General features: G+C 45.8%; 1 protein-coding gene and 1 long non-coding RNA gene across 3 annotated transcripts; both read left to right on the forward strand.

Annotated features, from left to right (window-relative positions):
• The first annotated feature begins 954 nt into the window (after nt 1-954).
• LOC115181403 (derlin-1) lies at nt 955-12953 on the forward strand. 2 transcript variants are annotated; one of them, XM_029743333.1, is made up of 7 exons: nt 955-1338; nt 2730-2841; nt 5538-5602; nt 7436-7462; nt 11448-11596; nt 11697-11807; nt 12052-12953. In XM_029743333.1, the coding sequence occupies exons 1-7, from the start codon at nt 1186-1188 to the stop codon at nt 12206-12208; spliced, it is 774 nt and encodes a 257-aa protein (XP_029599193.1). In that variant the 5' UTR covers nt 955-1185; the 3' UTR covers nt 12209-12953. The 2 variants fall into 2 exon arrangements, with proteins under 2 accessions (XP_029599193.1, XP_029599194.1); XM_029743334.1 differs by lacking the exons at nt 955-1338; nt 2730-2841 and adding an exon at nt 2869-2888.
• LOC115181404 (uncharacterized) lies at nt 5196-5496 on the forward strand. The gene is made up of 2 exons (XR_003873405.1): nt 5196-5287; nt 5443-5496. It is a non-coding gene; the product is annotated as an uncharacterized LOC115181404 (long non-coding RNA).
• Nucleotides 12954-14560: the final 1607 nt, after the last annotated feature.

Raw genomic sequence — 14560 nt, forward strand, 5'->3', positions numbered from 1 at the left:
TGTGCTTTCTTGAGCATGTGGACCTTGCGGGCGCTGCAGAATTTTAGTCCTTCACGGCGTAGTGTGTTACCAATTGTTTTCTTGGTGACTATGGTCCCAGCTGCCTTGAGATCATTGACAAGATCCTCCTGTGTAGTTCTGGGCTGATTCTTCACCGTTCTCATGATCATTGCAAAGCCACGAAGTGAGATCTTGCATGGAGTCCCAGGCCAAGGGAGATTGACAGTTATTTTGTGTTTCTTCCATTTGCGAATAATCGCACCAACTGTTGTCACCTTCTCACCAAGCTGCTTGGCGATGGTCTTGTAGCTCATTCCAGCCTTGTGTAGATCACAATCTTGTCCCTGACATCCTTGGAGAGCTCTTTGGTCTTGGCCATGGTGGACAGTTTGGAATCTGATTGAATGATTGCTTCTGTGGACAGGTGTCTTTTATACAGGTAACAAACTGAGATTTGGAGCACTCCCTTTAAGAGTGTGCTCCTAATCTCAGCTCGTTACCTGTATAAAAGACACTTGGGAGCCAGAAATCTTTCTGATTGAGAGGGGGTCAAATACTTATTTTCCTTATTAAAATGCAAATCAATTTATAACATTTTTGACATGCGTTTTTTTTCTGGATTTTTTTGTTGTTATTCTGTCTCTCAATGTTCAAATAAACCTACCATTAAAATTATAGACTGAGCAAACGTACAAAATCAGCAAGGGATCAAATACTTTTTTCCCTCACTGTATCTGTATTTCCAGTCATGTGAAATCCATAGATTATGGCCTAAGGAATTTATTTAAATTGACTGATTTCCTTATATGAACTGTAACTCAGTGCAATCTTAGAAATTGTTGCATTTTGTGTTTATATTTTTGTTCGGTGTAAATCATTCGACATTTCAACTTCAAAGGGGTAACATCAGATTCCAGACGTCCCAAGGATCCCAGATAGCAAGGACTGCGGCGCAAATTCGACAGGAAGTGAGCAGTTCAAGAGCTAGTCGCGAGAAGATTGAGGTATAATAAGAAGCCACGTCATGAAAACTTGACTGAGGAAACAAACGTTCGTGAATAATTGTTGTAATCGAAAGGGAATTCTAACACAAGGGGTATCGTCAGTCACCACAGGACTTTGGGACTGTTCGTTTGCCTTTAGGCAATTCGTTGACTGGTCGTTTTGCCAAGATCGTATGGAAAGATGTCAGATATCGGGGACTGGTTCAAAACAATCCCGTTCATCACCCGGTACTGGTTTGCTGGGTCGATTGCGGTTCCCTTGATAGGTAAACTGGGACTAATCAGTCCCATGTACCTCGTCTTATGGCCAGAGAACTTCTTTCACAAATTTCAGGTGAGTTATGGGCAGTGGGGTTGTTTATGTGTGCTACAATTCGCTATGTTGCTATAATAGCCTAGCATCAAGGCTAGCAGGCCTTGGATTGTACGAGGGGTGTGAATTCAGTCCAATCACAAAACAAACAGGTTGGACTTCCGGGATGCGTGAAGACACTAGTTCAATGATAGGATAGCAGCATTTTCAATAGCAATTATGTACAAATTAACTACATGATTATTCCCGAAAGGTTTGGTGAATATCTCACAAATATTTTATGTTCCAGCATTTGTTATAGGTTTGGTTGAGTGAGGTTTGACCAAAAATAATGTCAATACAATTCCAACAGGTGGCGCTATCACATCCATCTTTGGACATCCTCATTATAACTGGCACCTCCCACATTACATGCAGTAGTCATTATGACTCGCAAACAAGCAAGCAAGGGTTTCATCATAGTCTTCTGACAGGTGGTGTCACACTAGACCCTTCTTTTGGTACTGGACCCCAGCTCTATGACGTGGGTTCACACACACACACACACACACAGTGGTGTAAAGTACTTAAGTAAAAATACTTGAAAGTACGACTTAATTATTAGTTTACTTTTACTTTTATTTCACTACAATCCTAAATAAAATAATGTTATTTTTACTCCAAACATTTTCCCTGACACGCAGACGTACTTGTTATATTTTCAATGCTTAGCAGGACAGGAAAGTGGTCCAATTCACTCACTTATCAAGAGAACATCCCTACTGCCTCTGATCTGGCAGACTCACTAAACACAAATGCTTCATTTGTAAATGATGTCTGCGTGTTGTAGTGTGCCCTGGGCTATCCTTAAAAAAATATTCAAAATATTCAAAACATCTTGGTTTCTTAATATAAGCTATTTGAATTTATTAATACTTTTACTTTTGATACTTAAGTATATTTTAAACCAAATACTTTTACTCAAGTAGTATTATTTGGGGGGGTGACTTTTACATTTCTATTATACTTTTCAAATTTTCTATTACAGTATCTTTACTTTTAATCAAGTAGGATAATTGGGTTATTTTCCACCACGAACACATACAGGGTGGACAGTATTGGTTCTCGGCCCTGACAGCTCAGCTGACTACTGGTTATCTTGTGAAGGCAGAGTAGGTTTCCATTGGTGAGGCCACAGCTGGCACACCTGTGCTGGGCAGTCTGGGCTGTTCCATTGGTGAGGCCACAGCTGGCACACCTGTGCTGGGCAGTCTGGGCTGTTCCATCCCCCCCTCCACCAGTTACTGCCCTGGCACCCCCCCACCCTCCAGTTACTGCCCCCCCCCCCCCCCCCCCCCCCACACACACACACACACCAGTTACTGCCCTGACATGTCTAAATGCTAACAGACTCTGTATCTCTCTCTCTACAGGTATGGAGACCAATCACCTCCACCCTATACTTCCCTGTGGGCCCTGGAACAGGCTTCCTCTACCTCGTCAATCTTTATTTCCTCTACCAGTACTCTACCAGGCTGGAGACAGGTGGGTTCACACAGTACTCTACCAGTACTCTACCAGGCTGGAGACAGGTGGGTTCACACGGTACTCTACCAGGCTGGAGACAGGTGGGTTCACACGGTACTCTACCAGGCTGGAGACAGGTGGGTTCACACGGTCCTCTACCAGGCTGGAGACAGGTGGGTTCACACAGTACTCTACCAGGCTGGAGACAGGTGGGTTCACACGGTACTCTACCAGGCTGGAGACAGGTGGGTTCACACAGTACTCTACCAGGCTGGAGACAGGTGGGTTCACACGGTACTCTACCAGGCTGGAGACAGGTGGGTTCACACGGTACTCTACCAGGCTGGAGACAGGTGGGTTCACACGGTCCTCTACCAGGCTGGAGACAGGTGGGTTCACACAGTCCTCTAGCAGGGGCCGGTTCAGGACCATGTAATGTTACAGAACGTTCAGATACAAACCTTCATGTAGAAGAGGGAGTTGTCAGGGAAACAGAATGAATAGATCTGTAACAAGGTTCAGAATGTTTCACATCACTGAGTAGTCCTATATCCCAGTGAAGACGGGTGGGTTCACACCAGGTCACAGAGGCTGGAGACGGGTGGGTTCAGGCCAGGTCACAGAGGCTGGAGACGGGTGGGTTCAGGCCAGGTCACAGAGGCTGGAGACGGGTGGGTTCAGGCCAGGTCACAGAGGCTGGAGGCGGGTGGGTTCACGCCAGGTCACAGAGGCTGGAGGCGGGTGGGTTCACGCCAGGTCACAGAGGCTGGAGGCGGGTGGGTTCACGCCAGGTCACAGAGGCTGGAGGCGGGTGGGTTCACGCCAGGTCACAGAGGCTGGAGACGGGTGGGTTCACGCCAGGTCACAGAGGCTGGAGACGGGTGGGTTCACGCCAGGTCACAGAGGCTGGAGACGGGGGGGTTCACGCCAGGTCACAGAGGCTGGAGACGGGTGGGTTCACGCCAGGTCACAGAGGCTGGAGACGGGTGGGTTCACGCCAGGTCACAGAGGCTGGAGACGGGTGGGTTCACGCCAGGTCACAGAGGCTGGAGACGGGTGGGTTCACGCCAGGTCACAGAGGCTAGACCCCCCCCCCCCCCCAGGCCACACCGATCACTTCTCGTTAGTCAGGCTCCGTTATAGACCTGATCTGTTACACAACATTAGGACTGTTGGAGGTAGGAGGAAGTAGACCGTGTCGTTCAGTACACATGGAGCTTTTTCATTCAAATCTTGTGATCATGGTGGGGCCAGGCAATAGAATATGATTGAAATAAATAATTGCGGTGATTAAATAAAAAGTTGTGGTGTTATGTCTGTATGTACAGTGATGTGGTGTTAGGTCTGTATGTACAGTGTTTAGTGATGTGGTGTTAGGTCTGTATGTACAGTGTTTAGTGATGTGGTGTTAGGTCTGTATGTACAGTGATGTGGTGTTAGGTCTGTATGTACAGTGTTGTGGTGTTAGGTCTGTATGTACAGTGATGTGGTGTTAGGTCTGTATGTACAGTGTTTAGTGGTGTTAGGTCTATATGTACAGTGTTGTGGTGTTATGTCTGTATGTACAGTGTTTAGTGATGCGGTGTTAGGTCTGTATGTACAGTGTTTAGTGATGCGGTGTTAGGTCTGTATGTACAGTGTTTAGTGATGCGGTGTTAGGTCTGTATGTACAGTGTTTAGTGATGCGGTGTTAGGTCTGTATGTACAGTGTTTAGTGATGCGGTGTTAGGTCTGTATGTACAGTGTTTAGTGATGCGGTGTTAGGTCTGTATGTACAGTGTTTAGTGATGCGGTGTTAGGTCTGTATGTACAGTGTTTAGTGATGTGGTGTTAGGTCTGTATGTACAGTGTTTAGTGATGCGGTGTTAGGTCTGTATGTACAGTGTTTAGTGATGCGGTGTTAGGTCTGTATGTACAGTGTTTAGTGATGCGGTGTTAGGTCTGTATGTACAGTGTTTAGTGATGCGGTGTTAGGTCTGTATGTACAGTGTTTAGTGGTGTTAGGTCTGTATGTACAGTGTTTAGTGGTGTTAGGTCTGTATGTACAGTGTTTAGCGATGCGGTGTTAGGTCTGTATGTACAGTGTTTAGCGATGCGGTGTTAGGTCTGTATGTACAGTGTTTAGCGATGCGGTGTTAGGTCTGTATGTACAGTGTTTAGCGATGCGGTGTTAGGTCTGTATGTACAGTGTTTAGTGATGTGGTGTTAGGTCTGTATGTACAGTGTTTAGTGATGTGGTGTTAGGTCTGTATGTACAGTGTTTAGTGGTGTTAGGTCTGTATGTACAGTGTTTAGTGGTGTTAGGTCTGTATGTACAGTGTTTAGTGATGCGGTGTTAGGTCTGTATGTACAGTGTTTAGTGGTGTTAGGTCTGTATGTACAGTGTTTAGTGGTGTTAGGTCTGTATGTACAGTGTTTAGTGATGCGGTGTTAGGTCTGTATGTACAGTGTTTAGTGGTGTTAGGTCTGCATGTACAGTGTTTAGTGGTGTTAGGTCTGTATGTACAGTGTTTAGTGGTGTTAGGTCTGTATGTACAGTGTTTAGTGATGCGGTGTTAGGTCTGTATGTACAGTGTTTAGTGGTGTTAGGTCTGTATGTACAGTGTTTAGTGGTGTTAGGTCTGTATGTACAGTGTTTAGTGAATGGAAACATGTTTACATTGCCAAAGCAAATGAAATAAAGAAACAATCCCTGTATGTTTTCTTTGTTCCAGGTGCGTTTGATGGGCGACCGGCTGACTTTGTGTTCATGCTGCTGTTCAACTGGATCTGCATCGTTGTATCCTTTACCTGCTTATCAGCCTTCCTCTGTTATGCAGCTGACAACTTTATCAGTCATAGTAAATCAATGAGCCATACGTTTAACTCATCGTCACCGTCTGAAAACCTTCAAAACATCGTTTTTTCAGGAAAAAGGAACATACTATTATGAAATATTTTGAATAAATGTTTTGTGTCCTTGAGTCATGAAATGTTCAGAGAACATTGAGGGGAGTTACTGCTTTTAAATGAATGTAAAAAAATATATATATTTGCAAAATTGGAGTTACAAGGTTTTCATCAGACAATGACGTTATGCTGTTTTGTCCATTGTTAAAGGTAGGCTAATAGTTGTTTATGTTTTGTTCCATGAACTGCCATTGTTTCTGCCTCTCCTGAGTCTAGGCCTTGTTATAGTATGTGTTATTAGAGCCGCCCCCTGCCTGTTAAGCTGCCTAGCAACAGTTCAGCCCCTTTCCAGTAGCCTAGCTACAATCTGTTTCTCTGGACAGCCATGTGGTACAGCCAAACCAGTCTCTGTTTCTCTGGACAGCCAAACCGGGCTCTGTTTCTCTGTACAGCCAAACCCCCAGCCTGCTAGTGACCTAGCTACAGTCTCTGTACAGCCAAACCCCCAGCCTGCTAGAGGCCTAGCTACAGTCTCTGTACAGCCAAACCCCCAGCCTGCTAGTGGCCTAGCTACAGTCTCTGTACAGCCAAACCCCCAGCCTGCTAGAGGCCTAGCTACAGTCTCTGTACAGCCAAACCCCCAGCCTGCTAGAGGCCTAGCTACAGTCTCTGTACAGCCAAACCCCCAGCCTGCTAGAGGCCTAGCTACAGTCTCTGTACAGCCAAACCCCCAGCCTGCTAGAGGCCTAGCTACAGTCTCTGTACAGCCAAACCCCCAGCCTGCTAGTGGCCTAGCTACAGTCTCTGTACAGCCAAACCCCCTGCCTGCTAGAGGCCTAGCTAGTCTCTGTACAGCCAAACCCCCAGCCTGCTAGAGGCCTAGCTACAGTCTCTGTACAGCCAAACCCCCTGCCTGCTAGAGGCCTAGCTACAGTCTCTGTACAGCCAAACCCCCAGCCTGCTAGTGACCTAGCTACAGTCTCTGTACAGCCAAACCCCCAGCCTGCTAGAGGCCTAGCTACAGTCTCTGTACAGCCAAACCCCCAGCCTGCTAGTGGCCTAGCTACAGTCTCTGTACAGCCAAACCCCCTGCCTGCTAGAGGCCTAGCTACAGTCTCTGTACAGCCAAACCCCCTGCCTGCTAGAGGCCTAGCTACAGTCTCTGTACAGCCAAACCCCCAGCCTGCTAGAGGCCTAGCTACAGTCTCTGTACAGCCAAACCCCCAGCCTGCTAGTGGCCTAGCTACAGTCTCTGTACAGCCAAACCCCCAGCCTGCTAGAGGCCTAGCTACAGTCTCTGTACAGCCAAACCCCCAGCCTGCTAGAGGCCTAGCTACAGTCTCTGTACAGCCAAACCCCCAGCCTGCTAGAGGCCTAGCTACAGTCTCTGTACAGCCATGTGGTTAATGCAGGTCATATGGATGGACAACACTACTCACATGAAAGATCTGGTTCAAATATAGCCTCTGATTTTCTACCCATGCTGCCTCAGTTACTGTGTTGTGGATCCAGAACCTCAGTACAGCTGGAATGGATCAGTAGGCTCCTCTCTGCTCCATGACAGAACAGTTCTGTTGTCAAGTCATCTGTTCCACTGCTCTACTAAAATGGAAATGAAGGTCATGTGGCCTGTTTCTATAGAACGAGATGAAAGAGTTCAACATGCGTAAAATAATTGATCCTGACAGGAAGAATACAGGTTTCCTTAACATTGCTTGTGTAGATAACCGGCTTAATGATGGACATGCAGGTACGTTTCTTCCTCCTGTTTTCTCTCTGTCCTTTGATTAGAATAATTAAGACCTGTTTTCTTTTTTCATTTACCACGACGTTCCAAGACACATAGTCCAACCCTGCATTAAAGGCTGTCATCTCTACTGTACCTGTCAAGGATAGGCAAGCTTTTATTAGCTAGGTGTATGTGTATATATATATATGTATATATATATGTGTATATATATCTATATCTATATCAATCCACTCAAACTCTCTTTTGGTATTATTTTCCATTAGTCCATTGTTGATACAGTCCAAATATGTTTTGCATGTCAGCAATGAAGTTTTGAAGATAATGGACTTTCTAGAAGCAAAGTGTCACTGGCCACAGCATCATGATGATGCAAAACAACTTGACTGCTGACATGCAAAACATATTGGGACTGAATCAACAGCGGACTATTGGAACAATACCAACACATACTGTAGTTTGAGTGGATTGTCCCTTTAATCTGTAGAACATCATGTAAACTAGGTTCATTAAGAAGGTCGGATGATCAGACTGGTCCAGTTTATCAGACGGGGAGTTACTGTCGGATGATCAGACTGGTCCAGTTTATCACGACGGGGAGTTACTGTCGGATGATCAGACTGGTCCAGTTTATCACGACGGGGGAGTTACTGTCGGATGATCAGACTGGTCCAGTTTATCACGACGGGGGAGTTACTGTCGGATGATCAGACTGGTCCAGTTTATCACGACGGGGGAGTTACTGTCGGATGATCAGACTGGTCCAGTTTACCACGACGGGGAGTTACTGTCGGAGGATCAGACTGGTCCAGTTTATCACGACGGGGAGTTACTGTCGGAGGATCAGACTGGTCCAGTTTATCACGACGGGGAGTTACTGTCGGAGGATCAGACTGGTCCAGTTTATCACGACGGGGAGTTACTGTCGGAGGATCAGACTGGTCCAGTTTATCACGACGGGGAGTTACTGTCGGAGGATCAGACTGGTCCAGTTTATCACGACGGGGAGTTACTGTCGGAGGATCAGACTGGTCCAGTTTATCACGACGGGGAGTTACTGTCGGAGGATCAGACTGGTCCAGTTTATCACGACGGGGAGTTACTGTCGGAGGATCAGACTGGTCCAGTTTATCACGACGGGGAGTTACTGTCGGAGGATCAGACTGGTCCAGTTTATCACGACGGGGAGTTACTGTCGGAGGATCAGACTGGTCCAGTTTATCACGACGGGGAGTTACGGTCGGATGATCAGACTGGTCTAGTCTGCTGTATCTTCTTTCACAGAGGAGCCGACAATCGGGGGGTGTCCCAAATGGCACCCTATTCCCTTTATTGGGCAGTCTGGTCAAAAGTAGTGCACTAAATAGGGAATAGGGTGCCATTTGGGACAGTACCTCAGACAGCTCTAAGTCATCAGTCTCTGACAGCTAAGAGGCTAGTCGTCCTGCCTCAGTGCTACTGACCATAAATCTACCAGGGGTCATCACAACCACTGTCATTTAGTGTAAACAAACTGGACACTTCCGTGGTCACTGTGACAATAAGAACTATGCCATCTACAGCTTCAGTGCTAAGGTATCTCTGCTGACTGTCTGCTGCTGCTGTGTGCTGCTGCTGTGTCGCTGCAGCCTCTTGGCCATTTGGTTTGGAAAAGAGGATGTATCTATAACCTACATTATTAGATAAAGCTAATGAATGAGGTTTTGGTCCACCTCTTATGAAATGACTGATTGAGAACTACTATTACCTCTACCTACATGTACATATTACCTCGACACATTGACTCTGTACCGTAACACCCTGTATATAGCCTCCACCTTGACTCTGTACCGTAACACCCTGTATATAGCCTCCACCTTGACTCTGTACCGTAACACCCTGTATATAGCCTCCACATTGACTCTGTACTGGTACCCCCTGTATATAGCCTCCACATTGACTCTGTACCGTAACACCCTGTATATAGCCTCCACCTTGACTCTGTACCGTAACACCCTGTATATAGCCTCCACCTTGACTCTGTACTGGTGCCCCCTGTATATAGCCTCCACATTGACTCTGTACCGGTACCCCCTGTATATAGCCTCCACATTGACTCTGTACCGTAACACCCTCTATATAGCCTCCACATTGACTCTGTACCGTAACACCCTGTATATAGCCTCCATCTTGACTCTGTACCGTAACACCCTGTATATAGCCTCCACCTTGACTCTGTACTGGTACCCCCTGTATATAGCCTCCACATTGACTCTGTACCGTAACACCCTGTATATAGCCTCCACCTTGACTCTGTACCGTAACACCCTCTATATAGCCTCCACATTGACTCTGTACCGTAACACCCTGTATATAGCCTCCACATTGACTCTGTACCGTAACACCCTGTATATAGCCTCCACATTGACTCTGTACCGTAACACCCTGTATATAGCCTCCACATTGACTCTGTACCGTAACACCCTGTATATAGCCTCCACATTGACTCTGTACCGTAACACCCTGTATATAGCCTCCACATTGACTCTGTACCGTAACACCCTGTATATAGCCTCCACATTGACTCTGTACCGTAACACCCTGTATATAGCCTCCACATTGACTCTGTACCGGTACCCCCTGTATATAGCCTCCACATTGACTCTGTACCGTAACACCCTGTATATAGCCTCCACCTTGACTCTGTACCGTAACACCCTGTATATAGCCTCCACATTGACTCTGTACCGGTACCCCCTGTATATAGCCTCCACATTGACTCTGTACCGTAACACCCTGTATATAGCCTCCACATTGACTCTGTACCGTAACACCCTGTATATAGCCTCCACATTGACTCTGTACCGTAACACCCTGTATATAGCCTCCACATTGACTCTGTACCGTAACACCCTGTATATAGCCTCCACCTTGACTCTGTACCGTAACACCCTGTATATAGCCTCCACATTGTTATTTTACTGCTGCTCTTTAATTATTTGTTTTATTTTTTTACCTAACACTTCTTTTTCTTAACTGCATTGTTGGTTTAGGGCTTGTCAGTCATCATTTCACTCTATGGTCTACACACCTGTTGTAGTCAGCATTTCACTCTGTGGTCTACACACCTGTTGTAGTCAGCATTTCACTCTGTGGTCTACACACCTGTTGTAGTCAGCATTTCACTCTGTGGTCTACACACCTGTTGTAGTCAGCATTTCACTCTGTGGTCTACACACCTGTTGTAGTCAGCATTTCACTCTGTGGTCTACACACCTGTTGTAGTCAGCATTTCACTCTGTGGTCTACACACCTGTTGTAGTCAGCATTTCACTCTGTGGTCTACACACCTGTTGTAATCAGCATTTCACTCTGTGGTCTACACACCTGTTGTAGTCAGCATTTCACTCTGTGGTCTACACACCTGTTGTAATCAGCATTTCACTCTGTGGTCTACACACCTGTTGTAGTCAGCATTTCACTCTGTGGTCTACACACCTGTTGTAATCAGCATTTCACTCTGTGGTCTACACACCTGTTGTAGTCAGCATTTCACTCTGTGGTCTACACACCTGTTGTAGTCAGCATTTCACTCTGTGGTCTACACACCTGTTGTAGTCAGCATTTCACTCTGTGGTCTACACACCTGTTGTAGTCAGCATTTCACTCTGTGGTCTACACACCTGTTGTAGTCAGCATTTCACTCTGTGGTCTACACACTTGTTGTAATCAGCATTTCACTCTGTGGTCTACACACCTGTTGTAGTCAGCATTTCACTCTGTGGTCTACACACCTGTTGTAGTCAGCATTTCACTCTGTGGTCTACACACCTGTTGTAGTCAGCATTTCACTCTGTGGTCTACACACCTGTTGTAGTCAGCATTTCACTCTAAGGTCTACACACCTGTTGTAGTCAGCATTTCACTCTAAGGTCTACACACCTGTTGTATTCGGCGCTTGTGACAAATCCAATTTGATTTGAAAATATGCAAATGTTGTGTTTTCCAGCTCCTGATGATCCCGTTGATAATGTCGGTCCTGTACGTGTGGGCTCAGCTGAACAGAGAAACCATAGTCTCCTTCTGGTTTGGGACACGCTTCAAAGCATGTTATCTACCCTGGGTCATCCTTGGATTCAACTACATTATTGGGGGCTCGTAAGTAGTTCCATTATTTAGTCAACAATCCAACATGTTAGACATTGTAGTTCTAAGTCATTAGTAAAATCCTAAATGTCTTGGTTGTTCTCATCTCCAGTGTTGTCAATGAACTGATTGGGAACCTGGTGGGCCATCTGTACTTCTTCCTGATGTTTAAATACCCCATGGACCTGGGAGGCAGGTCCTTCCTGTCAACACCTGACTTCCTGTGAGTTCCTCTGCTGTTCTACCTGTCTGGTGTCCCAGTCATGTGTTGCTTTAATCCGGAAGCAACATGACGATTCCTTATACTGCGTCAGAGATGTGTAATGCATGTCTGTTCTACACAAATATATTTCTACGTGAACATTCCTGCTGAACACAGCCTTGTTGTCCTCTGTGATTCCTTATTCTACATTTCAGAGATGCATGTCTGTTTTAATACAGTATGCTTTCTTCTGTCTCCTCTACAGGTACCGCTTCCTGCCCAACAGACGAGGGGGCGTGTCTGGGTTTGGAGCTCCACCCAGCAGGAGACCTGCAGCTCCCGAGGCCGGTGGTGGTGGTGGTGGAGGAGGTATGGGAGGACGTCATGCCTGGGGAGCTGGCTTCCGTCTAGGGGATGACTGAGGAGACTGTCCTACTGAGTAGCAGGACAAAGACTGTCTCTACAAGACTCTCCACTCCTCAAGACTACTGCCGATGTCCAAATTCTGCAGAAGAAAGCAGATTGTTTTTGTATCTAACTCCCGGGTAGAAATGATCAGCATGTTATTCTTTCTTTCAGTGCTCTCTTTTACACAAGATGCCATATCTGATTACACTGTAATTACAGGGCTCCTCCTAACCAGTGTGTTGCCTCAGCCGCAGCCAGCCTTTTCAGAGCGTGGGTTTGGCTATTTAGAAAAGCATTGTTCTGGGAGAGAACAGCCGAGCACTAAGGACTGAATTCTCTTTGCTCCTCTCTCCTTAAATAGAACACGGGGTAACAGCAACACTCACGCTGGCTGTGTAGATAGAGGCTCATATATAATAACACAAAACAATATTTCTTGTTCACCCCCCCCCCCCTGTGCTGTTGTATGATCGCACCACCACACTGAATGTTTGTCTGTTTTGAATGGGGGAGTAGGGTCGAAGTTGTGGAAAAAAATTCTAATCTTCAACATAGTATAAAAGTTCAATAGTGATGCAACAATGCAGTCTGTTATGAGAGAAATGCCTACAGTCTGTGCTCTGACTGGCCCAGTAGATTGCTTTGGTAAAGCTGCTTTGGATCCATATAAAAGTGCAGTGTCATGGTTCTGTTTCTCCTTTGATTTAGCTCTGCAACATGGCAATTAAATGAAACGGCAAGATTTCATGAATACCCCCAGTTGGTGTGAAATGGGTATCAATTGTTTTCACGATGAGTGATTTGCTTGTTGCCAATTTGATTTTCAGTCAGAAGATGATCCAGTCTAAATAGCAGCACACTTGTCTTGAGGATGAAGAGTTAGTTATTCACCAGGGTTGGGGTCAATTTCAATTCAAGTTAACTGAAATTAGTTTTTCCCCTCAGAAGCATTGAGGAAAAGGAATTTCCAATGGAATTGACATGTACAGTGACCCTTGACCTTATAGCAGAGGATGTCTTTCAGTTGGCTGCGTCTGCTTCTCTAACTTTTGTACAATGCTATTTTGTACTTGAGTAAACAGAACATCAGTTTTTGTTGCATAAAAAAATCTTTGAACATTGTACTGAAGTAATCAAATCCTGTGCATTTCTCCATCTCAATGGCATGTCTCTGGAACAAAATATTGTTAAAGGACACAGGAACGGGGGAAAAGGCAGAATAAGGCAGCCCATATACACTGAGAACACAAAACATTAACACTCTTTCCGTGACAGACTGACCAGGTGAAAGCTATGATCCTTTCTCATTTACTTGAATCAGGGGAGACAGGTTGAAGAAGGATTTTGGAGACATGGATTGTGTCATTCAAAGGGTGACTGGGCAAGACACAAAATGTAAGTGCCTTTGAACGGGGTACGCTCTGATTTGTGACAAGAGTTGCCATACTAGCTGGGTTTTTCCACGCTCAAGTTTCCCGTGTGTATCAAGAATGATCCACCCAAAGGACGTCCAGCCAACTTGACACGACAGTGGGAAGCTTTGTCGTCAACGTGGATCAGCATCCCTGTGGTCCATGCTCTGAAGAATTGAGGCTGTTCTGAGGGCAAAAGGGGGTGCGACTCAATATTTGGTGTACCCAGAATGTGCGTTTCCCTTAGATTAAGCGGGCCTGTCAATCAACTAAATCAGCATAATACCAAAATCATTGTTTTTATTGTTGCATGGGCCAGTCCTCAATCCAGCACATCTGTGGAAGGTGGCAGAGCTACAGCTGTGTTTATCAGACCAGGAGACATCCTTAAAATGGGTTCTCACAAATATCTGTAGTGTCCGAAAGGCTTGGGCTACAAACTAATACGGCCAGTCTATGGAAAGATGACTCAAACACAATGGTGTTCTCCATTTTGCTCTACGACCTCCAAGTGTCACGGTATCAGGCTGAAAAATGAATGGAAGTGAAAACGGTATTTCCAAGAAAGGTTCCACGGTCAAATTCAACCCCCCCCCCAAGCTTTCTTACATCTCCCAGAAATAGGCCAGACACTTTAAAACATACTTTTGATTAGTATTTTATAATACATACAGCTGTCCTAAAATAACTAAATGATCCTCGGCATGACCACATGTTAGCTTAGTAGAAACCAGCCCTGGGGCCTTAGGGTTAAGTATCTCTGAGTAGTGACCACTGCACAAGGGACCAAGAGACATCCTTCAGTTGGTTGGTTAGCTTAGTAGAAACCAGCCCTGGGACCTTAGGGTTAAGTATCTCTGAGTAGTGACCACTGCACAAGAGAAACCAGCCCTGGGACCTTAGGTTTAAGCATCTCTGAGTAGTGACCACTGCACAAGGGACCAAGAGACATCC

The sequence above is a fragment of the Salmo trutta genome, unplaced genomic scaffold (genome assembly GCF_901001165.1).
Source record: "Salmo trutta unplaced genomic scaffold, fSalTru1.1, whole genome shotgun sequence".
NCBI classification, from domain to species: Eukaryota; Metazoa; Chordata; class Actinopteri; order Salmoniformes; family Salmonidae; genus Salmo; species Salmo trutta.